The 26,415-nt window shown below is 42.5% G+C and overlaps 1 protein-coding gene across 1 annotated transcript in view; it reads right to left on the bottom strand.

Moving 5' to 3' along the window:
• The window catches only part of Sec24b (SEC24 homolog B, COPII coat complex component), a 69,562-nt gene that overhangs the window by 11,174 nt on the left and 31,973 nt on the right, over positions 1-26,415 (bottom strand). The window contains exons 5-17 of the mRNA XM_032897333.1: positions 18,654-18,734; positions 16,691-16,902; positions 12,826-13,010; positions 11,771-11,873; positions 9,731-9,857; positions 9,151-9,260; positions 6,370-6,482; positions 3,312-3,430; positions 2,992-3,047; positions 2,566-2,772; positions 1,243-1,366; positions 701-859; positions 49-222 (exon numbers count right to left, since the gene is read on the bottom strand). Coding sequence (XP_032753224.1) covers positions 49-222; positions 701-859; positions 1,243-1,366; positions 2,566-2,772; positions 2,992-3,047; positions 3,312-3,430; positions 6,370-6,482; positions 9,151-9,260; positions 9,731-9,857; positions 11,771-11,873; positions 12,826-13,010; positions 16,691-16,902; positions 18,654-18,734 — 1,770 coding nt within the window. The remainder of the gene's footprint in view (positions 1-48; positions 223-700; positions 860-1,242; positions 1,367-2,565; positions 2,773-2,991; positions 3,048-3,311; positions 3,431-6,369; positions 6,483-9,150; positions 9,261-9,730; positions 9,858-11,770; positions 11,874-12,825; positions 13,011-16,690; positions 16,903-18,653; positions 18,735-26,415) is intronic.

Raw genomic sequence — 26,415 nt, 5'->3', positions numbered from 1 at the left:
AAGGGAAGAGGAAGGAGGACACGGCCGTTTCAGTGCTGCTGGCGTTACCTTTGCTTGACGTGTACAGCAGGGCAGTCTGGAAGCACACCAGGGAAGTGTCCGCCAGGCTTTCCTCAATCGACAACTGCACTGCAAACCCAGCATCGGGATTGATGTTGGCAAGAGACAGCAAGTCAGTGGACCGGACAAAGAAGTTCCCGTGGAAAGTGTGCATTGAAAGTCCTGAGGGAGAGAGACCCGGCATGAGACGGGCTGTGGGTAACTACAGAGGCCAGACTCTGGGCAATGTTCTAACTAAGCGAACAATGTGTTCTCCAAAGGGAGCCTACATATTCAACCTATATTTATACCTAACCTCACCATCATATCCTATATGCAGGTCTAGATCAGACGTAAATACAATACACAAAACTAAAAAGCCAAGGGTTCCCATCATCAGCGAAGCGGCAGCTAAGCCTTTCCTGCTCTCCCCACTGTCACTCTCAAACAATCCACCATGTGCTTTACTCACGCTTCTCTTCAATAAACCAGAATTCTAGTTACTAAAAGGAGGTGGTCAAAGATCGCTCCGTAACTGTGTTTCAAACAGGGTTCAGCTGGATCTAACAGAAGTCCCCATGCTAAACCGTCATCACCAAGGGTCTGGGGCGCTGACTGACTGACACGGGAATGTGAAGGACACACTTTCCCCAGGCCGTACCTTTAGTACATCTTATTCTCATAACAGCTTCAAATCCGATCTTTCTGGTGAGGTACCGTTTTAGGTCTTTCTGTAACTTCTCTGCTTGCGAAGGGTTGTGGGTGGAGTGGAACGATGGATAGTAGAATATGCACCCTGCGGAGTACTTGGACATGCAAGCTTTAGAGAGAAGCACATCGCGTATTAGCTGGAGAAGGAAGGATAACTGACTTGTCTAACAGCAGCACAGATACCACATTATGAAAATATCTGTCATGAATAAGCCCGACACGGATAGGAACCAGATAAAGCTGTAACCTGAAGCATCCATAAAATATGGCAAACACTGAAGTTCACTGTTGCATGGCTAAGTGCTACCAAGCAGGTAGTAAGAATATTTTCTTCATGTACAGGGCTTTAGACTGCTGACTGTCATAGACGTTACCTACATTACCTACAGGCATGATCCACATGCCTGTCTCCCCCTAAGAATGCTTCCGGTAGAGCTCAGCTTTAATCACGTTAGAAATCTTTAAGTAGGTAATGCAATGACATCGTCTTACCCAGAGAGGCGAGGTCAGAATACTGTGAACTTAGCAGGAACAAATCCACTGCGGTCTGCTGTCCTGAGCAATCTAAAGCAAGTTTCTTATAAAAGTCGGTGGCAGGGCCGAGATGGTGCACCACCTAAGCCAACAGGTCAGAGAGGAGGAGCCTCTGGTTAGACACGTAGCATATGTCTCTCTGATAAGAAGGCATATAACTTTATTCCATCATATACCAATATATACAATAGAATATGGGCCCAGATTTCTAAGAGTAATAAAACCTAGTGTTTATTTTTTTAAAAAAAAAAAAGCATTGCAGCAAGGAACAATGTATGGGTCAGACCCAACTCTTTGGAAACTGAGGCAGAAGGAAGGCTGAATGTTCAAACCCAGCCTGGAAAATGAGAATCTCCCCACCTTCACCCCTAGAGGGGAAAAATTAATTTCAAGGCACACTGCTATAAGCTGAATGATTAATTCTCACCACACACATCCCATTAAGATTCCGTTCTTTATCTTTCACAGATGAGAACACTGAGCCAACACTGATGACATCAGACTGATCAGAAAGCTAGGTCCAGAGTGAGTGCTGAGCATTACAATGCCCTGTTACTCAGCGTGGTGAGGAAGGTTGAACGCTTTCCCTCCCAGCCCTTACCGTGGCCTGAGTGTGACATTCACTAACTTACAAACTTGGAGATCACAATGAAAAGGGCCAAGGTTAACAGTCTATGTGAGGGAAGACAAATTAAACTGGTTTGTGTGTTAACTAAACATTAATGCCAGGATAGTGAGACTACCACTGGCTTATATTTTTCTGTGCCATCTAAGTTTCACGCGTGATTAGTATTCCCTCTATAGTCTAAAGTTTGCTCATAAGCATGTTAAATTAGAATAGCTTAACTACATTTTTCACTTGTTTCATAGAAATGACACTGGGGGCAGAGGATCAAGCCACAGCTTGATCTTTAAATAGCCATCCCATCTTTGACAAGACACTACTTTCAAGGATTAGGGTATGTTTCTAAACATTAAAAAAACTACTTTATCTTGCGAGTGTGTGGATGTGAGCGCACAGCACATGTGGCACCATGAGCTGCCGGGCTGCTGCGCTGACCCTGTAGCACCACACCCAACGCTTTATCTGACGCGTGCGCACGGCCAGAGCTGTCTCCTCAGACCAAACTTATTGCTAACTGAGTCAAGAATACACCTAACCTGCAAATAAAGGCAGTGTGGCTTCAACTCTTACTGTTTATCACTGCTGCTGATGTAACGAAGAAGAGATGAGTGGGAAGAAAACACCAGGGTCATGACCAGACACTCAACACACCATACCTTGGTGCTCGACCTCTGATTCGGATCTTCTCTGGACTGCAGAAGTCCTGCCCCCAAGGAGGGTAACTGTGTCTGAAACACAGACACTCGTCCGCCCGTGGGAGACATTAGTTTGAAGGCAGCCTGAAGTGCGGGTCCAAGAGCACTGTGCGTTTCTCTGGTATTGATGAACATATTTGGTAATGCGTTCAGTAAGTCTTTTATAAGCTGAGGAAAGAGGGAAGGTTGAATTACTGAGAAGGCAAGATGGTTTTCTTCTCTAAAACATTGCAGGACAAAGCAGGGCAGCTGCACCTCTGGACTGTGGAGGACTCACTAGATACCCTCCTACAGTGTCTAACAGCCCTGCACCATAAACAAAGGTTATCATGGGAACTGCTGATGGAGTAAGTGCACTGATACTTTGAAAAAACAAATTAATCTCACCTCTTTACTTTCATACAGATTCACAAGCAGACTATCTGGTGTGGGCAGGAAAACATCTGCAGGGACAAAAGCACTCCATCAGCACACAGTCAAGAGAACATTATAAAGTAGCAAGTTTTGGTTCTACAAAGACACTTGCCATGCATATTGGAATGCTCCATATATGCATCATATATGCACATCCAACACACACACACACGTAAAAAGTCAGAACCCAGCATTTCCAAGGCATACCAAATCACGCTCTCCACGACAAGATGGAACTTAAAGTAGACCCCACTCCAAAGTCCACAGCTCCAGACTTCCCGGCAGATGCTTACCGTCTATATCAGATACAATCAACATCTGAGGCTGGGATAATCCTTCTTGTAAATTGTAGAAATGAATAGTGCTGTCGAAAGTCATGAATCCTATTCTTGTTCGTGAGTCTCCAGGAAGCCTTGTGACAAAAACGGCAACTTGAAATTCAAAGTGTCCCACCACATTGTTTATGAAGTAATGAAAAAGCACCTTAAGTCTAAGGACAGCTACACATGACTCTCTGTACAGGAGACAGAGTCTGAGCCACATACAAGGAAAGTGACAAGTTCAGCATTTTGTTTTCAGGCAGGAAACCCATATTAATTCATATTAATTCAGGCTCAGAAGGCAAAACAGCCTTCAGGGAAGAGCAAACCAGAACCCAAGTGGTTTCTGGAAGCTCAACACTTCTGCTGACTTCCTTTCTCTCACCCTTCCTAGGCTGCAACCCTTTAATACAGTTCCTCATGTTACGGTGACCCCACCATAAAATTGTTTTTGTTGCTGATTCGTAACCATAATTTTGCTTCTGTTATGAAATCAATATAAAAATCTGCTATGCAAGGCATTTGATATGTGACCCTTGTGGAAGGGCAGCTGTCAGCCACAGGCTGAGAACCACTGGCCTAGGGCATTGCATTTGTTTTGAGACCTGGACTTTTGTCACTCAGGCTGCCCTTGAACTTGTGGCTATCCTGACTCAGGTGCTGGGTTATAAGATTACAGGAGGGAGACACTGCATCTCACTCTCATTCTCCTACATAAAGCTGTGCTCCTACATCTGGTCTTAGTATCACACGGTAGTGCCAAGCATTTGAAGTGTAGTATCAAAGCACAACACTGTACTTGAGAAAGGGAAGTCCAATCTGCATATTTAGACAGTCTCAAGGGCAGTCAAACAGGGAGGGATCACTCTATGGAAAAAACTTTTCAGGAAAAGGTTTTTCAGTAAAAACACTAATAAGAACAAAGCCTGCTGAACAAAGTCTGCTCTGTCCTGTTGGCCAAGCTCCCCTCAGCTGCGAAGCGAAGGGTGTCTCCAAGTGCATACAGCTGTGTTCACTTGCTTACGTAGCCTACATTTTAGAATGCCTTAGAACATTTTTAGTGCAAATGATTCCAGGGGTTAGAGGTGGCTCAGTGGTTAAGAACACTTGCTGTTCCTGAGTAGAACCCAAGTTGGTTCCCAAAACCGACAATGGCTTATAACATCCTAACTCTAGTTCTGGGTATCTGAGGCCAGACATGCAGGCAGTACACATCATAAACGTCAGCAAATCTTCAGAACTAGAATGTGTGTGAAAGCACAGCACTGTACTCCTGTTGTGATAACTGCTTTGTTACTCACTGTCTCAAGGCCAGTGAAAACGGAGAAAAATACAGTATTCAGGTGCCAACACTGCTCAAGCCCTGCGTTTCCACAGATGATAAGCCCTCCTTTGGGAAGTCTGGGGCATTAGTCAGCAACCAGAGAGGAGACTACTGACCCACCCTAATTTCTGTTCAACTGTTTCTGTAGCAAATTCCTCTCTCAGGAGTGTTTCCAGAGGGCTTTCAGGAAATGTGCTACTACAGCTGGTGTGCTGCTCCCAGGCTAGCTTTGTCTTTACTCTTCCAGTGTCTATTTTCTGTTGCAATCAAGCAAAAATATCTGCTTTCCATTCTCAGTTTTACCTTTCTAATTTTATACAGTCTAATTTGTAAATGCTTATCCTTACTGGGATAGCCAGGGCTGTCTCCTCATACTTTCCTGAGACTAATTAATGCAGGAGACGGATTATAGAGTACAGGAACCTGCTCCACTCATGTACCTCCAGGGGCACTGACCCCAAGGGTCACAGAGCTAAGCAGACAGGTGTAGGGCTTGGACAGTGACAGAGCTGCTGGCCGTATGAGAGCCTAAAGATGGTACAGACAACTTCTAGCTGCTAAAAACTGTGAGAGATCCTTTTCAAGGCTAATGGGAAGATCCCTTCACAGCCGACAACAGGCGAGAGTTAAGACTGCATGTGCATCACGTTATTTTCTGCTCCAGTTTCCACACGCAGCGTGTGGCTCATGTGCAAGTATGCAGAGCACACTCTCTGGCTTCTAACAGTTCAGCAAACTCAACTTCTACCTTCCCTTGCTTCAAACCATTCTCTCACTAGTGTCAATACAACTAGCTTGTGAAAAAATACCTTGTACAGTCATAAATTATTGCTAGATTCTATAAAATATTTTAATTTATTAGCTTTATTAAACTGACAAATTTATATACATCATTGTACAAATGTTGGGTTTTCTTTTAAAGATTTATTTAATGTACTGAGTACACTGTAGCTGTCTTCAGATACAGCAGGAATCCTCAGATCTTATTATAGATGGTTGTGAACCACCATGTGGTTGCTGGGAATTGAACTCAGGACCTCTGGAAGAGCAGTCAGTGCTCTTAACCACTGAGCCATCTCTCCAGCCCACAAATGTCTTAAGATGCATCCATACTGCAGAATAACAAAATCTAGCTAACTAAAACATACTGCCGACACCTTGAAGAATACTTAAGTCGGTATTTCCAGGAACACAGTCGGTCACCAACCCAACAACAGTTCTGAAGGCTGCATCCTTTCCTCCCAACCCTCCCCACACAGGCAGCGCAGCCGCTGCAGTCTCCTGTGATAGCTCAGCAGTGGTCCACAGGTAGATCAGTCTAGATGTGAGTCAAACAATTGGTGTGCAGCTCTCAGTGCCTGCCCTGACGTCATGCAGCCTAATGCGCCTCAGATTTAGCCACTGTGGCTATCGTCTCACCCTGCCTCCTGACGTAGTCTCTGTGGCTCAGTGGTCAGGCCAGCCAGTCAGAGGGAGGGTAAGATTCAAGTTTCCTCAGAATACTGGAGCATTTATTATTTCATGAGTCAGATACCGTGTCAGTTATTAAATTGTGACAACTTAAACAACAGACTTCTTATTCTATAAAGTTAGGTAAACAGCAGAATCTAACGAAATTTAGCAAAAAACCAACCCCATAAATTTAAGACAACTTCAAATGTATACATACATTTATACATACATATATAAATAAAAAAAAATTCTTACTTGTCTAAGTTTTCTAATAAGGACTGGCATAGAACTGTCAAATACCCAGCTTCCACTGCGTTATGAGACACATCTAAAACAAACAAGTAGACTGCGGGCTGAGGAGGCCGGAGCTGTGAGGAATGAAGACAGTTAGTTAGCAGTCGCACTTCCTTTTGTTCCTGGTCTCTGAATACTAGCTGTGTTTGCTGAGCATCTGCACAAAACCACACAGTAGCTAATGAGAACAGCGTGGCCTTTATTTCTCTGGTAAAGTTCATTTGTGATTAGAACTAAAGGCAGTTGTAATGGCTAAGTATGTTAAGTGTGTTTGTTTTTTTTTAAAGGAATATTGACTAGAATATCTTCTAAAGTAAAAACATGCTAGGTTATTGTTATTTAACGCTAACCTGTCTAAATAATTATTCCTAAAAAAAATATGTAATTTTAAGTTTTTCTTTTTTAAAATTTGATTTTATTTTATGTGCTTGAGTGTTTTTGCCTAAGTAAACATCTCCCATGCAATGCCCTCAGAGGCTTGAAGAGGGCATTGGATCTCCCAGAACTGGAGTTACAGACAGTTGTGAGCTAATCATGTGGGTGCTGGGAACCAAACTCTGGTCCTCTGGAAGAGCAGCAAATGTTTTTAACCACTGACCCACCTCTCCAACCCCTAGGATTTTAATTTTTAAAGTATCTTTCACTTTTTGCTGTTAGGAATTAAATCTAAGCTTTGCACATCCTAGACAGATACTACCACTGAACTATATCCCCAGCCCCTAGTTTTATTTTTTTACTTAAAAATAAAATATTAATTATTGTCAAAAGATAAAATCAAATGTTGAGCCTAAAGACAGCCCAGTGGTTACAACTGCTCCTGCAGGACTGCAGTTCGGTTTCCAGATGCCTACAAGGAATGGTGTGCATCTTCAGGAGATCCAGCACCTTCTCTGGCCTCAAATGCACACCCACCCCTGCCCCGCCCCCTGCCCCCGCCCCCACAGGTACCTAACTAAGAACCGATGTTAAAGTCTGACAATCTGCCACTGGCATTAGCTACTAGATTATCCGATGGTGCCTAAGTCGCAAAGCTTAAGGCTAAATGTAAAGAAGGTTCCTGTGATGGTATACCGTATAAACGGTTAAGTCTCCATCTGCTAGAGACACGTGGGACACATACGAAAGTGAAATGGTGTGTGCCTCAGATTAGAAGCCCTTGTGTTTATAAATGAGTCTGGGGGTGGTATATGTAAATGTGTGTGAGTATATGTGAATGTGTGAGTGTATGTGTGTATGAATGGGTATATATGAGTGTGTGTAGGTGTATGTAAGTGAAGTATGTGTACGTATGGGTGTGTAACTGTATATGAGAGTGTGTGAGTTAAGTAGTGTGTGTGTCATAGATTTGTCCAGCTCTAACACTCTCTGCTTTAGTGATAGAAACAGTGTCTGGCATTGAGCCTGGAGCTAGGCTGGTCAATAAGCCCAGTGGTTTTCCTGTTGCCAACTCTCTCCCTCATTACCAAGGATTACAAAAGCTTGTTGGGTTATGCCCAGCTTTGATGTGAGTACTGGGATCTGAATCTAGGTCCTCATGCTTGCGCAGTACATACTCTTACCCCCGGGCTAGTTCTCCAGCCTCCAGATTAGAATTTAGTTTATTCTAGGGAAGGAAAGGGCGCGAGAATGAGGAGTGAAGTGGGTGGATGGGAAATTAAACATATTTGTCATATGTGTACTTCTGTTAATAATATACAAGTCCAAATGATGTGTGTACTGAAACCGAGTCACTGAGTCACAGAAAGTAATAGAAGGGCATAAAGAACTTTTCTTCTTGTTAAGTCCCTAGTGCTGGGGAACTGAACCCAGGCCCTCACATTTGCTCTCCCACTGAGCAGCACTCAGGCCATGAGGGCTGGAATCATAAGCAGGGGGCACACACAGCCTACTGCACTGCACCCAGGCTAGGATTCTAAGTCCTCCAGAGTGGAGGACATGTGAGCTCCAAAGCTGAGATGGCACGAGGAGACAGTGTAGTTGAGGTAGAAACTGACATGAAAATTGCAGTTAAGTCACCTCAGGCTAAGTTCACACCCAAATTACAAAAACAAGACAACACCAAGAGTCTACCAAGCCTCAGGCAGTTGTTCCTGGCTACCTCTCTTCACTTGAGGATCCTCACAGGGCCAGCAACCAGAGTAAAAACAATGGGGGGGGGGTTTACTATTATTTTTAATAAAAATGAGAAGACAGAGATGAGTATTATGTAACCTAAAACCTATTTTTAAGTATTTTGTAAAACCTAGTTTTCTAAGTAGAAAATAACAGAATTTTATGACTGAAGTTGGGAACGGAACAAGTCAGCCATCTGTCTTGCTATCTGTGCCGGAGGAGCCGTTAAAGATGGCGATAATTTTAAGACCACCATTCTGGACTACAATATACACTAGGGTTTTGTTTTGTTTTGTTTTTTTTGGGGGGGGGGATCACTTAGCTGTAAATGACCTAAGTATTTATACTCCAGTTCAGTAAGTCATCATGTTCAAGTGGCAATTAACTGTGGATGCTGTTTGTCCCTAAGCCATGGTTAAGGCTGCTTAGCAATACAACACATTGCTATTAATATAATTAATATAATTCTGGAAGACCAAATCAGATCTGGGAAGAGTGTTCTGATTGTTACATGCAAACTTGCATATTAATATCTTAAAATATAGATTTCAAAATCTGGATGAGAACTTACTTAGAAGAACTGACTCATTTAATTGTGTCCCACCACCCACGTGGACACCGAGTGGTTACCATGTAATCTGAGGAAGCGATGAACTCCACAGTTGAATTCTGAACTTCCGGCCGTTTATGAGGCTCTCCATAAGACCGAGTCAGGGGGTTGTACAAAAACTCTTCTGGAACTAGAGAAGGATTAAGAATCCAAGGCACATTTAGCAACACATTGGGAGTTCAACACTAAAAAAGAAAACACTTAATACTTTTAAAATTATTTCCTGAGAAAACTAGGACACAGGTTGCCTTTGTCCTTAGACTTGTGTCCCCTAATAATAAACATCACAAGACATGGGGGTGAGGGACCTAGAGAAGCACAACCAGGAAGCAGCTCTAACAGGAAGACACACGTGCCTGCGTGTGAACTCACTGACCACTCAGCGCTGGTTACACGTGTCACCTGAGAGACCAGCCCAGCTTCTCTGTGTGCCTTCCCACTCCATCCTGTTTCACTCTGCCCTGTCACTTTCTCTCCAGAGATCAGACTGAAGGCTCCCTAGCCTGTGTTGTCTTCATTAAATGTCATGAAAGCTGTTTTTAGGCAGAGGGAGAGCTGTCAGGAGACACTGGCACACTCATCTTAGAACCCGAAACTCACCATCATTCACTCTGTAGCACAGGTTGCATTTCCACCTGCGCTGATCGATGAAGGACACAAAAGGGTTGATGTACGTCCGACAGGACCGGCACCTCACAATGGTGTTGGAGGTTATCACTGGCAATTGCTGCAAGAGAAAGTAGAGACACTGCTGCAGCACAGACCCCAGGGCAATCAGGACACAAACACGCCTGCTGCATGCACAAACGTGTGTGCTATTCATTCAGTGTCATGGGTGCTTGGCCAGACGAGCAGCCATCGCTTGCCACAAAGGCAAAACAGTCAGGCGCTGACCGACCAAAGAGCCCAGTGAGCCAAGGAAACAATGCCAGGACTTCTCAGCCTGACTCAGGAAACAGCAAGGGACGGCACTTGTGGTGGAAGACAGCCTTGCCCTCTGCTGCACGTCTGCCCTGGGACCAGGCAGAGGAGACTGCTGTGCGGCTGTTACCCCACAGCAGCTGAGGACAGAAAGAAGCCAATACCACAGAAACATACCCCTATGCTTAGTTTGGGAAAGAACTTCGTAATTAGTTAATTTAGAAAATATAACACATTAACATGTCATATACTACTCTATGTCTCTGAATCCACTCACTACCATAGTATATGCTTCATTTGGGATTTAAAAAATCAACACAAAATTTCTGTATTTAATGCTCTGCACTATTATTTTATCATAGTAACATTATCACTTGTGAGGAACAAATGGAAAATAAAAGTAACTGAAAATTAAAAAATTACTCCTAATTCTAGATCCCATAGGATATCACCATTAACTTTCAGTGTACATAAGCTATAACATGTGGAATTTGTACTTGAAGACCCTGGGCAGCAGGCACAGACACATCTGCCTTTAATCCTGGCACTCAGGAGGCAGAATCAGGTGGGTTTATGTGAGTTTATGACCAATCTACATAGTGACAACCTTCCCAGAAAGAAAAAAAAAGAAAAAGAAAGGAAAAACTCTCAGCTATGCATGGAAGAAATAAACTGTCTTGGTTTAATGATGTAGATTATAACAGTGTTTAAATGACATACTATTTACTGAATGAATGAATTCCCAGGACTGGTTATGCATTTTAATTATTTTCTATTCACTGATACTTTACATCCAGCCTAACAGACAAGAGTCACACAGAAAAAGAATGTGACAGAAAAATGCAGCTTAAGTACAAAAGCCTCTGGCAAATATTTTCTCTCAACTTTAAAATTTTAATGTTTATTTTCTTAGCCAAATAGGCTCTCTTGTCAGGTACTGCTAAAATTATCTACATGAAATGCCAGGAAGATGTGTAAGAGTCTAGCAAAGTGGCTGTTACCTCAATCACACTGTGGAGACATAACTGCTTTCACTCAGCAGACCTGACATTTGTAGATTTCCCCCACCGTCACAAGGTTGTCTAATTCAATCAGATAACTTCCAGCTCTATCTGAACATAACAGTTTAATAAAAGACTCTTAAAGTTTGAGCATTGTTCCTTGGTGCCTGTGACTTCCAATCTACTAAGTAGTCGAAAGTGAGACCCAGACTTTCTTACAGAATGACTCTCCTAACTATACCCACAGGGAAGTAACTGCTTTTCACACTGTACTCAACGCCTCACAGAACCAGACTGACTCCATGTCAATTAGGCAGCACACAGCTGTGGTTCACATTTGTCCCACTCGGGAGGAAACCCAGGCTGTGACCAGTGCACCCTGGCAGTCACACAGGCAGCTACTCAGAAGACAAGCGTTGGCTTGAATCTTAAGAGAGACAGTGACTGTTAAAAGGATGACATTTATTTGTGTCCATCCTGCATGTCCCACGTTATGTGGGAGTGTGTGCAGGTCCACTTGCTATAGCCTGAATGTGGCGGTCAGAGGATAACTTGTGGCAGATGGCCTTTTCCTTCTACCATGTGGGTCCTGGGGACTGATCACCAACCTAGAAATGACTGCTCCAACTCTAATAAAAGAAGACAGCATTCGTAGGAAACAAAATAATCTGGACACCTTACACATGTGTCAGAAGGTAAATGCTGAAGTGTACTTTACCGTCAGGTCTCTGAAGGGGTGCAGCAGCAGTCCCAAGGGAAGCTTAGCTTTATTTAGTAAAGCCTGTGTCTGTGGGATACTGGTCAAGGTACATCGAAACGAGCTGAAAAGACACAAGCATTCAGGATGTTAGCTACCGTGGTGACCGCACCCTCCAAGAGCTGAGTGACAATTAGGTAGGCAGGACACTACAGCTATTCATAGGAAGGAAATTACTCAGTCAGGCATGTGCCGGACAGCTAACAAAAGACCTAAACCAAGAACCCCATTTCACTGTTCAAAGTGTGACATATCCTAACTCTAACAGTGAGTTAGTTTACAGCACAACGAGGAGCTACCCGAGCAGGAGATGGCCCAGCAATGAGAGCTTGCTATGCAAGTCTGAGGAGCTGAGTTCAAATCCTCAGTAGCCACATAAAAGAGCAGTAGTGGCCACGTGCGCCTGCTGTGGGAGTGGAGGCAGGGAAACTGCTGAGGTGTACTGACTGCAGGCTTAGCTCCAGGTTCAGTGACTGCGTGTCTCCAAGGAGTAAAGCACCGTGACAGAGCAGGATGCCTGATGTGTGTCTATGCTACCCCACCACCCAACACATATACAGTGCTCCATACACACACATATACAGTGCAACCCACACACATACACACCCACCACCCAACACATATACAGTGCAACCCACACACATACACACACACCCAACACATATACAGTGCACCATACACACACACACACACACACACACACACACCCCATCCCAACACATATACAGTGTATGACACACATATACAGCACCACTCCCACACATATACAGTGCTCTCCACACATATACAGTGCTCTCCACACATACACACCACTAACAAATAAATACAGTGTACCACACACATACACACCCTGCCCCAACACACAGAGGAAAGCTTACATGTACCTCTATACAAACCCAAACAGAAAAGCCCACATGAACAAAACTTCCCATCAAGGGACCAACACCACACTGCTTGATTACTGTGTCCATCAAGCTCTCCGACTGCAAAGATGCTGTGAAACACAGAGTACCTACTCTGGGCTACAGTTTAACTTGCTGAGCTCTGCACTCAGGTTAGGTACAGGTGCCCAAATGGGAGTTGCAGGTAAGATGTTCTTCTCCTGGGTGAGGTTCACAGGCCGTAGGCTTTCTGGCTGTGGAGAGCTCTGCAGGCTTAGCCCTCCCAGACCTGAGGACAGTTGGTGCACACCTGGGTACTGCTGCGAGAGAGACAAGGCAGAAGGACAGCGCTTACAACCAGTATGACAGAAGTTCCTAAATACTGGATTCTAATGCAAAGGAAACTATAGATACTGAGAAAATTTCTATCTGGATTTAGAGTCATACCTTAACAAAACAGTCAATTTAAAGAGTAATTAAACATTTCAAAACAAAACCAATATTATTCATAATCTCATACTGTTCAAAATCAAAAAATATGGTTTACATTATTAAAGAGGGACGACAAACACTGAAGCATTTCAGGTTCCATTCATTTTAGAGCAGTGGTTCTCACCTTCCTATGCTGTGACCTTTGATTCAGTTCCTCATGCTGTGCTGACCCCACCATAAAATTATTATTGTTGCTCCTTCATAACTGAAATTTTGCTAATCTGTGATATGTGACCCTGTGCTTTCCGGGGTTGTCCCGGGTTGAGGGTTGCGCATGTGTGGAGAGGTCTGCTCCGCTGACTCTGCTCCGTGTTGTGCCTGTGGTAGTATTGCTTTGCATGCACGGCTTCCCATGAACGCCAAATAACTTAAGGAACTCTGCTGCCACCCAGGCTTTGAGGTAAGTAAGTCGAAATTCACCAGAACAGCGCCTGTACTGACACTTCCTTTAAGACTATTTATTTGCACGACTGGGTTCTCCATTAACTTTCCCTCAAAATACAGCGCCTGTACTGACACTTCCTTTAAGACTATTTATTTGCACGACTGGGTTCTCCATTAACTTTCCCTCAAAATACAAAGTCCTTTTTTACACAACAACAAAACTATTCAAAAGAAATAAAAAGCAATCTTTAAAGTTTAGGAAACCAAGCCCAAACTCTAGTATCATGACAAATATTGTTTGAGCTAATTTTACTGACACTTGGGGTACATATTTAAAAACAAAAATTATGACAACACTAATCTTTTATTTTAATATGTGATTCATACAGATATGGCTTTTTGTATCTTCTCATCACTGTGGTAAAGTTAAATTTAAATTTCATTTTGTGTATGAGTGTTTTGTCTGCATGTAAGTCTGTGCACTACTTGTATGCTTGGTGCCCTCAGAGCCACAGTGTAAGTGCTGGGAATCGAACCCAGGTCCTCTGTAAGAGCAGCCAGTGCTCGTAATTACCAACAAAACAAATCTTACATTTAATAATTTTCTACTCATAATAAAAGTTGATATTATTCTGAAATTATTTAATTAGGTGTATATTTAAGTATATATAGTCTATATTCTATTCTGTAAGCTATAGGTGATAGATTCAGTCAACTCTGGGCCAAAAATTGTATTATTTTGATATGCAAATGTTATGAAAAATATTCATGGATATCTAATTTCATTTTTCACCTGTATTAAACATTTTAAATTAGTTTTCCATTTAGTTCTTTTGTTATTTATAATATAAACTTGGACATACACGTGACTCTAACCACAAACTTTTTAACAAAGGACAAAAAACCTAAAGGGTACACTTTGTGTCTGTATATAGTTATCCTCCACATTCCTTAGTAAAGGGACCAACATTCACTATATGAATGCACTGATTCTAATTAATACATATAGGATGATCACTTCAAGAAAATCACTATTTACCACCCACTTAGGTAATGGTCATCTGGAATTGAAGGTAGACGGATATCACCAAATGGTAAAACCCACTGGGTAAAACTTAATGAGGACAGTTCAAATGACCAGGAGGTCACCAGGTAAAGCATCAGGCAATCCTCACAGCTCTGCAAGTGGGTCAAGAGTTTCTAATCAGGTCTCTGTCAAGAAATAAGACGTTGGCTGTACTAACAATCATGAATTTATGACTTGATACATAAATACTAAATGAAAGAGAATAATCACGAACCTATGGTTCCTATATGAATATGAATGTGACCAAGCTCCTGGAGCAGAGGCGGCAGTAAAATGACATGGCAGCAAAACGAAGCTCTACTGGGCTGTTGCCTCAGCCTCCCATCAGATTGAAGGCATAAATTCAAACGGGTAAAGTTTGTTTCAAATTAAAATAATAATTGTAACACAAAAGCAAACATAATGCCAGTTAAGTTATTATTTGGCTAATAGTTTAAACAACCAAATATAAAAGGGCATTTCTAAGATAGCTGGGTAAATTTGTATGTACACTGAATTGTAGTAGCCTTTAGAAATGATTATTCCTTTTGTTGGCTACCCAAAGGTCTTTCTCCAAAATCCTCTGCGGCAGGGGGTGGGATGAATGTGAAACCAGCAATACCATGCTAGCACCTGGCCTCTGAAGAACAAACACCGCACGGTGCCTGCCTTCCTGAGGGTGACAAGCTGGGCCTTTCTCACCACCTAACTGGTGCAGTTGTTATAAGGAAAGTCTGTAGAGTTCATAGCTGAAGCAGTAGAGCACACACTGGGCAACATTCTTAAGGATGACGCTGTACTACAGGAGACTCCTTAAAGTATATATTCGAGGGCCAGCAAACGGCTCAGCAGGTATTGCCATGTGAGCCTAGTGACCTGAGCTCAATCCCTGGGTCCACGTAAAGATGGAAGGAGACCCGGCTGGAAGGAGAACTGGTTCCATGTCGTCCTCTGACCTCTACACATGCACACACACACTAACACAGAATATATATAAAGTATATATATATATATATATATATATGTTAAAAGAATTTATACACACACACACACAGACACACACACACACACACTGCTTTGGCCATTTCACTCATTTCCCTGCTTTATTTTCTACTCAATAAATAAAAATGAGCACTATTTAGCATGCTAAAAACAACTAAACTGAAACGTTCTTCGAGACAGCTCGAGAGAATCTCGGGAGATGATCCACTCCCACTCTAGGCTCATGCATTTGAACACCTGGTCTTCAGCTGGTGGCACCGTTAGGGGAGTCTAGAACTGTCAAGGCCATGAACCTGCTGAGGACCTAAGTCACCTCTCCTTACTTCCAGGTTGTTCTTTTGGTTTTCCATGTCCTGAAACGTGATCAGACCGCTTTCTGCTCTGGCCACCTCATGGCACGTCTTCCTCACAACTATAATTCTCTCTCTGGAATCATAAGCCAAAACAAACTCTCTCTCCATAAGTCAGTTTTGGTCACAGGCGCAGCATCTTATCATAACAACAGAAAAAATAATACAGCTGCTGTGAACACACAAACCAGAGAGCACTTCTGTTCATGAAGACTCTCACAGGGTTATTTTTGTATTAGACTCCAAGTAAAGAACAGATGCTAAAATAAATACTAAATTACATTCTCTTGTTTTCTGAGGTAACTGTCAGCTTAGCAATATAAAGAATTTTAAAGCTATTATTATGGGCTGTAGAAGTGGCTCAATGATTGCGAGCACTGGCTTTCCCAGAGGACCCAAGTTCACGTCCCAGGATTCACGGTGGGAACTCCCTACTGCCTCCAGCTGCAGCTCAGGTAGCCCAGCGCCCCCTCCTGGCTCTGCAGTCATCTGCACACACACGGCAAACCCAGACGCATGTATAGACATCAAGTTTTAAGTTACACTTCATTTACTGATCGCACACACCGGGATAAAACTGCAAATACATAAAGAAAATCCAAGGTATTCACTTTATCCAGACCCCATCTCTTTAAACTGAGATTATCAGAGAGTCCTCCAATTGACACAGCTTCCATCAACTTATCAAACACGACTGAATACACACCTGAGGATATCCAGAATACGCGGGCCCGCTGGGATGGGCTGTGGTGGGTGGTGCTGCTGCATTCTGATAAGCAGGCTGCAGCGTTGGGTAGCCATAGCCAAAAGGCTTTGCTACCTTGGCTGGCTGAGCAGCAGTGGGAGTGGGGACGAGGGTGGAGTTAGGTTCCGGGGCACGATCGGGAACGGGGCTGCTTGCTGAAGAAGAATGCATATCTACAAAGAAAAAATTAGGTGTTCACGACCCACAATCCAGTTGGTAAGTAGTAACCGTTGGCATTCTTTTCCTTTCAGAATGCTTTACTGTGCCAAATGCAGAACTCATGTCAACTAGAAAGAGAGGATCACTAAGTCCATGTGCATTCACCCGGCCCTTGGGTTTGTGATTCTCCCAGGAGGAAGGGAGTAAGAAGCAGAGAATGAAGATAAAAGTCGGTTCTTTCCACACTGCCCTTATCTGACCCTTAATGTCAAATGTCCATGAAAGTAGTGGCATATTCCTCTAATACTCTAGAAATATTTATTATCTGCAGAGCTAAATTGTGAGTAGAATATAAGATAAGTGTCCAAACCTTCTAGAACAACATCTGGCATCAATATGTGACTAAGAAATTTCTTTACCCAAACATAAAAGCAAAAATTCCAGTAAAACTAGAGAAAAATTGAATACTTGGCAGTGCACACTGCTGTGTGTGTGTGTAACCAGTGTAAGATTTTGGTATATTGAGTTGGTCTTACTTTACTTAATCACTTAAATCTTTTTTGTATTAAAAATTGTTTTCCTTACTAGCTAAGAGTGCAAAAACATGTACTGATAAGTACATGACCTAATAAAAATTTGTTGTTTAAAAGTTCTCTTGAAGAATCTATCTTTTTATTGACTGTGTTTGAATTTAGAAGACACCTGTAGATAGGTCTGCCACCTTGTGACACAGACAGACATAGACACACAGACACACACACACAGCTCAACCACAAGAGACTTTGTTTAAAGAGTAAAGGGAGTCGAGAGGATTCACTGTTTGTCCTGATTCCGGGTATCGTGACTGAGCAGTGTGTCAGGTACAGAGCAGCACAGCGTCAGCTAAATTTTATCCCAGTGAAATGATATTATCACAGTGATGAGGGACCAGAAGGACAAAGTCATCTGAGCTGTTGTTCTGAACTCTGCAGTCATGAGAGAAGGGAATGTTCCACTGTGTGGGTGACAGGAGACAGCAGCATCCGGAAGACTGCAACGTTAAGTTAATGCTACAGTGGAATGACTACGGCTTACAACAGTTTGTGTATTTTCTCCATAAGTACCATCCCCTGCCCGTTCTCATGTAATGAAGTTCTCTCCAGATATAATTAAGAATAATGGCTGTAGAGCAATGGCTCTCACAGAGGAAAGAGGTTTAATTCCTGAGGCTCACAACCCTCTGCAATTCCAGCTTCAAACAACCCTCTCTTCTGACCAAGGACATGGGGTACAAATGTATATGTAGTTATACATTTAGAAAAAAAGAAGAAACAGCAATGTCTCTAAAACCCACTCCTGGGTCTACTTGGCTTTTTACCACGTGGGGGCATCGGGAGCCACAAGGGAAGTAAGGAATCAAATAGGTACTCAGGGGTTAGCTGGAAGAGATTCAAGGACCCATGCAAATCAACAGAAATAGCACAATTTAAGGAGCTGTTTTTTAAAAGAGAAAAAAAAAATACCCTGCTCACTATTAAATAGGTTTTTTTTTTTTTTTTTAGAAAGAGAAAAGTTTAAAAAAAAACAAAAAAACAATTTCTTCAGGTCACCAGAAACAACATGAATGGTTGTTATATTACTATATTATAGCTGAGAAATGCCAGGAAAATATCCCACTTTTTTTTTTTTTACTTAAAAATGCAGTCTGCTTTTGATATGCATCCTGTCACTTAAGAGATGCAGTCAGTAACTTAAATGAGCAATGTACAAGCTCTAAACAGATTACCTGGGTAGCTTCCTCCTTCCAAGGCATCATAACTGTTGGGCAAGGGCGAAGCGCTGCTTGTGGTAGAAGAGCTGTCAACACCTAAAAGGAAAACCAAACACCTGCTAAGTTCAAAGTGACAGTGCATCTCACAGCGACAGCTGTCAACATGAATAGAGTTCTGCTGCTGAACCAAAAGCATTCACTAACTCTGGTACCAAATTAAATGACTCTCTCTCTCTCTCTCTCTCTCTCTCTCTCTCTCTCTCTCTCTCTCACACACACACACACACACACACAAACAAAACTGATGTTCTGATGTTTTAAAAGACAGTCACAGAGAAACACACACACACACAGACACAGACACACACAGGTAAAAGCACTTGCCATGATAAACTGACCACTTACTACCTGAATTTGATCCCCAAAACAAGAAAACTAACTCTGGAAACTTATACTGACCTCAACTATAAAAATAAGCAAATAAAAATTTAGAACTAGCAGATATTTTAATGGACCCACACCTGAAATAGAGCTGTTTCACACATTCACAGAAGATTGAGGCTAGAGAGATGGCTTAACAGTCAAGAGAGCTCAGAGAGGACCTGGTCCAATTCCCAGCACCCACATGGTGGCTACCAACAGCTGTAACTCCAGTTCAGGGGATCCGATGCCTCTTTTGACCTCCATGAGCACACACAGACATGTGGTACACATACACACATGAAAGTAAAACACTCATACACATAAAAAATACAATGAAAAATTAAAACGAGAAGACTTTATGGCTTGAGTCTCTTCCAGCATTACATGGAAGTGTTTTTGTGTCTCCATTTATCCTTGTGCAGAACAGAGATTAAGCAATACTCGCCACACTGATTAGGAAACTATAAATGGAAGCCATGCTCAGAGACATAAACATCAGACAATAAGAACTTACGGTTTGTGATCACTCAAACCGGTTAGATTAAGAAAAGCTGAGAGGTGCTAGGACACACGGGAGAATAGAACATAAGAGACAGTTCCTTCCTTCATTCACTCAACAAGTACTTCATTGGGACGCTCAGGTAAATACACTGCAGTTTACACAGATAAACACAGTAGAAAACGCACGTGGCCCCAATCTTGAGACCAAAGCGACAAAACTCTCGTTTTCCCTGCCTCTTAACTGACAGATACCCGTGCCTTTAGTTCTTCCCATTTTAAAAAGTGTTTGCTTTACCTTTCCGTCAAGTATAGGTCACGTGTTAAGCAGACCTCGCCATGCCTCTCCCTCTACTGGCTCCCTTTGTTCACGCAATTTTACTTTACCTGCACCTGGTTTATATGAGTATGCATTTATAACACTGTATGGTCAGGGATGGGAGGGAACTACACATTTGTCTTTCTAGGACTGGCTTAACTCACATGATCTGATTATCTCCAGTTTCATTAATTTTCTCTGCAAACAACCACTTTTTATGGCTGGAAAAAAACCCTCCATGTACAGAAAAATAATTTTTTTTTTTTTTCCGGAGCTGGGTACCGAACCCAGGGCCTTGTGCTTCCTAGGCAAGCGCTCTACCACTGAGCTAAATCCCCAACCCCTGAAAAATAATTTTTTTGCATTTACCTAATTCCTATGTTGCTGAACATCTTAACTTGATTTTTTAAAGCTGTGATGTAAAAGGATGGGCACGTACAGTTACCTTGGGGTCAGTTACCACTGCCTAAATACATGTGGCTAACTACTGGCTCAGGAGGGAAAACCACTTGCCATCCAGTCTGACTCCTGGACCCCTGAAGTGGACTACTAGCTGCAGTTATAAGCCCTCCTCTCTGGCGATGAACTATGCATTCACCTGCCACTTTCCGTTTGCCCACAGATCTAACTCAAGTACAATGCTGGTGTGCACAGTGGCCCAACTATAAAACTGGTCCTCAGGAGGCTCAGTGCTGAGGCTGAGCTTGGGCTACTCAGTGGCCCAAACAAAAAGCATCACAGCACCAGTGCTTTAAACGCACAGGGTAGCAGGTGTGAGTGTGTGCTGTAATCTAGGACTCAGGAAGCTGAGGCAGAAGGATCACCACTTGTCTAACTACATAACAAGACCCCATCACAAAACAAACAGCAAACAAACAAGAACACACATAAACTCAAATAATTACCCACAGGTAGTGGCCACACAAAAAGTGCTGTATCTAGAATAATGGATTACCATTCAGTCAAAAGAAATTAATATTCATACTTGCTAAAGGTAAACAAATCTTGAAAACATGCTAAAGAAAAAAGGCCAGGCCACAAAAGGATATATATATATATATAAAACATACTGCATACTGTACAGTTCTACTTCAATGGATCTCTAGAACATGCAAGTCTACAGAGTCACAAGGTACACTGATGGCTGCTGAGGACTGAGGGGAGAGTAAAGGGAAAAGACATGGCTCAGTGGGTTCAGGGTTCTCCTTTGGTGTGACAAAAAGTGTTTAGCAACTTACTTTAGCTCACCCACAAAGCCAGCCATCACTAGAAGAGTTGAAGCTCACAGCACAGGAGGGGTACTATGAGATGCACTAAGGCCTAAGTGTGTTAAAACCACACAACTGGAGAACCCAGAACCCTCCATCATATTGGGTAAATGAAAGGCAGTGAGCACATCAAAGGATGTTCATCATCACCAGTCACTGGGACAGTGGAAATTCAAACAGGAACACAGGACCACTTTCACATCCACCAAGACAGCTAACCCAAAAAGATCCGTAATAGCAATTTTTGGGTAAGAATAAAGAAAAACCAGAAACTTCATGAAATTGTAAAATAGTATAGTCACTTTAGAAAACATTATGACAATCTCTAAAAATACAGTTACTATGTGATCAAGAAATGCCGTAAGATAGATGAAAACAAAACACACGAACCCTTACTACTGACCAACGTTCACAGGAGCACTACTTCTCATGGCCAAAAGACGGAAGCCACCAATGTCCACCAACCCGGGAATAAGTGAGGAATAGGTAAGAAAAAAATGACGTACAGAATGGAACGGCTCTTCAACAGCGGAAAGGGATAGAGTGCTGATATGGGGGGCAACATGGATGAGCCTCACATGCTGTGCTCAGAGAAAGAAGTCAGTCACAGAATAAGTTCAATCCAACAACAACAAATCAGCATCTACTCAGGCCGAGCTGCTGACAAAGGCAGAATGGGAAGTGACTCCTAAAAGATAAGGAGTGTCTCTTTTGAGGTGATCAGAATGTTCTGGAATACTGGTGGGTAATAAAGTAAGAAAACAGTAAGACTTGCTGAGCAGTAATTAAGTAAGTTAATTTTATAGTGTGTGAGTTACACCTCAATAGGATGGCTGTAAAATACCATAGTAAGGAAAAACGCAGAACTCCCGAGTTCAAGGCCAGCCTAGCTTACATAGGGAATTCCAAGCCAGGCAAGACTACATGATGAGTCCCTATCTCAAAACAAACACCAACACAATCTATGGTGTGCTCTATGACCAAGACAAAGGTTTAAATGCAACTCCTGAGAAACACCAAGTCCTGCTGGGCACTAATCTTAGCACCCAGGAGACAGAATCTGAGACCTGAGGCCAGTAGGTCTGTATAACTAATTCCAAGCCAGCCCAATGCTACACAGTGAGTGAGACCTTCTCTCAAAAAAGAAGTAGAGGAGGAAAAAAATCATAATTATTGAGTCTGGAGAGCTGGTTCAGTGGCTAAGAGCACTTGCTATTCTTACAGAGGACCTGGGTGATTCCATTCCCAGAATTCATAGGCTGACTTAAAACTGTCCATAACTCCAGTACCAGAGGATCCAGTGCCCTCTTCTGGCTTCCTTGGGCCTCACACATGTAGTACACATACATTTGGGCAAAACACTTAAACATTTAATAACTCTGGGACTGGAGAGATGGCTCAGCTGTGAAAACTGCCTGCTCTTCCAGAGGATCCAAGTTCTATTCCCAGCACCACTGGTGGCCGCAACCACTAGTTACAGGGGATTCAACACCCTTTGCTGACCTCTGTGTAGAACAGAATCTTCCACCCAAGCCTAATACCCTGAGTGAGACTGCCCAAGGCCAACATGGCAGAAAGGGATCACTGACTCCCACAAGCTGTCCTCTGACCTCCACAATATGCTGTGGCATCTGTTCACCCCACATAAAAATACTTATAAATGAATGCTTTTCTTAAAAAATAAATCTTAAAGCAAAAGCAAAATAATTATTCGTGAAAAAAGTAAAGACAAAGATTAAGATATTTATATCAAATTATTAAAGAACCTGCTTCTATTTAATCATGAGTCTGAGGCTCTTGTGGCAAGTTAAATGTTAAAATTTTAACATCTTAAATAAAATCTGCTCTTCTTGAAGTAGACACAAAGTCCCACCCCCAACCAGGAAGCTATGTGCCACTGGTATCTGCTGAGAAGGGAAAATTGGTTCTCTTCAGTAGACTGTTACTTCACCTCTCAACCACATCGTGGGGATGTATCCCCAGGAGCAGTGCGCTAACACAGCATGGGCTCCCTGACTGTGCTTTTCAGTGTGTGTTTTTTTCTCTTTTTAGTTTATTTGTCCACTCTGATTTCCATTTGATGGAGAGGGAGAGGGAGAGAGGGAGAAAGAGAGGGAGGGACGGAGGGAGGGAGAGGGAGAGGGAGAGGGAGAGGGAGAGGGAGAGGGAGAGGGACAACTTGAAGCCGGGTGGGGACTGAGATGGGAAGATCTAGGAAGAGATGGGAATAGTAGTAGAAAGACTATCATCAAAATATATGAAAACATTTTAATAAGTTTTAAAATGTCGATCTTAATAATACCATAACCATAGACTTTCAGGTATGACTCTTATAGACAGTCGTTCTAGCTTATTTAGAAATATTTAGTCTGCTCATTTACTTTCAGAAGTTTGAGTCTTATCACAACAGCAAAGTGGTAACATTTGTAATCACAAATGGACCATTAAGAGTCAGAACCAATTAACACAACTGAACTTTGGTAAAAGCTAATGCTTAGTCGATCCACTCTGGCCCATTCACAGCATCACTGCCGATGGCAATCACAACGGAACCAAACACACATACATACAAACACACATGAAACCAGTATGTGGGCATTCTGAACGCACTTAAATCTCAAGAACTCATTTCGATCCTAGAGAACCTCACCCTGTAACCCTTCAAACTCCAGCTGATGCCTGCCTCGTGCCCTCATTTCTCCTACACTGCTGTATGACACCCCCTCTTACCTTGTGACACTGAAGACCTACTAACCAAGACCCCTACTTTTCCTGTGTTCATGGCCAGTACACTGCAGTCTTATTTCCTTTTTCTACTTAAGAAATCTTCCCTTTTGACAATAGAAAAGTATTTTTTCTCCAGGTAAGGCACTGCTTAAAATCTTAAATCATTGCTTTTTCAAGTTGTATTATAATTATAAGTGTTGTTGCCCTATTAAGTATTTCTAGAAGCCACTGTATTATTCCTTAGAACAAAAATACAGACTGAAAAATTCTTATCTAAAATACATGAAACCAGAAAGGTTTCAATTTTTAAATTTTTCTTTCATTTTCTAGAATATGTATATATAAAAGATGAGGTGTCTTTAAATGAATCTAAAGCTAATATAGACTAATGTCTATTTCACATGTATCTTAAACATGGGCCCAACAGTTACTGTAGGTGTGCTTAGTACATCTAGATTAACTATGTATGACCTATCATGAAAAGAAGAATTGTCCACCTTAGATTGGTCTGAAAACACCTGTCTTTTGCAGTATTTCACATTTTGGATTAAGGAAGCTGTCTGTCCCTTTTCAATGGGAAAGCTAACTTTAGATATACAACCAGGTTTAATGGATTATCCCCCTATAAACTCAGTAGCTCTAGGTTCCACTGTTACAACCCTACCATGAGACTAAGAGCGATGAGGCCAGGGGGAGAAATGCTTATGGATGGAGTTCTTGAGAAGAATTGCCCTCTCAGTCTACACTGGTTCTATGTTCCAGCTTCTGACGCTTTGAAAAAACCAAAGGAGAAAAGAGGAGGAGCTAGAATCTTAGGACGCAAAGGATGGACTAGTAACAGCGGGTTTCACAATAATACCCACTCCGGGACTGGCAGGATTCAGCCAGTGTAGCAGACACACAGGCAATATGCACTTGTGAGACTCAGGGACAGTTCTTCACTGTCTCTGTTCTATCTCCCCATGCCCAAACACTGCTATGTTTGCAAGGGATGAAGAAAGTATCAGAGCCCAACTGAAGGCACTGCCACCAGCCAAGCCAATGGATTTTCATAAAAGTATGTCCAGCTCATCAATACAGGACCCTGAGAGTTTGAAGAGATTAATGACTACTAAAGCAAGGGGTGACAGTTGAATAATGGGTGACGGTATTGAGGACTGAGGCAGCTAGCTCAGGTGCTGGAGTACTTGCTGAGCAATGAGAGCCAGAGTTAGGTTCTCAGCACCTACCCACCTAGACTGAAAGGAAGATTCCAGGCTACGTGGAACCCATCCAGCTCAAAGAAACCCAAAGCGCTCTCCTGACCTCTGCCTGTGCACAGACCCACGCCTCAGCACATGTGCATGTACGTAACAGACAAAACCAGTACATTTGCACACCTCAAAAGCATCTCTGCAAAGGACTCGTTAGCTTCACCAGGACAAAGCATTGGGTTACAGTGTCGGCCTGGCAGGTACCACCTTATAGAATGCTAATGCCATCAAACATCACCCAGGGCATTGCAATCTAACACTGCTTTAAAATCCTGTCAGAGCTGTGTCCTTCAACCCAAGTGTGGCTGTGAACATCTTTTGTTACAGTAGCTGGAAAGTGGAGGCAAGAGAGTTCAAGGCTAGCCGTGGCTACACAGAGTATGAGACCAACATGAGCTACATGATACTCTCAGTCTCAATAAACCAAAAGAGCACCAATGAAGAGGAAAAACTATATGATCTGATACTCATTATCAGGAAACACTATAAAATAATTGGCCTATGTGAATAACGTTTCCAGAAACAAGCCATCTGTGTTAAACAATTCTATAAGACTGTGTGACAGGTTTTACAAAGCTGGAATGCTACAGGCTGAAATCCAAAACCATCTTGAACTAGCTCTCCTCACACCTCTGTGTGTGACCTAACACCCTAGTGATGGTCAGCTAAACCTTTCCGGAATGTACAGAAACCCAGCCTCTGCCAACCCAACAAGAATGTCAATCAGATCACACCTGAGCCCCACAGCAAACGTTCCCTCCCACTGGGCTGTGCATCCCTCTACCTGGTATTTCCACCAAGAGACTGAAAAGCACCTGACTATGACTTCCTTTATTCTGCTACTATCAAACTTCCTGAAACCATTACCACATTGGAACACAGTATTTAGGAAAACCAGTGTTCCTAAGTCAGTCACTCACATTCAGCTTTGAATAGATTCTCTTATCCCCTCTGAACCAAGAACTTTGTTTCTATTAGTTTTACATCAACAGAACTACTGAAGACATACCAACTAAATTCAAAGAACTATTATGGACTGTATCCAGGTCCATGAAGACAACTATAAAAAGTGAAATTGGGACAATTACTAAGAACTAACCACGGGCTATAGACACCAGACATCATCACACCAATGTCAGCTTCCTGTAACTGTGACTAGGCAACACGCACGGCAGTATATAGGAGTAGAGTTCATGCCTGAGATTTGACTTTCAGACAATGAGGGAAAAATATATAAAGAATTATAAAGAAGGTGGCTTATTTGGACAAAACACAGGGAATACCTTTTA

This window comes from Rattus rattus, chromosome 3, assembly GCF_011064425.1.
Source record: "Rattus rattus isolate New Zealand chromosome 3, Rrattus_CSIRO_v1, whole genome shotgun sequence".
Lineage (NCBI taxonomy): Eukaryota > Metazoa > Chordata > Mammalia > Rodentia > Muridae > Rattus > Rattus rattus.
Note: the sequence above shows the minus strand (reverse complement) of the source record. Positions and strands in the feature narration are given on the sequence as shown.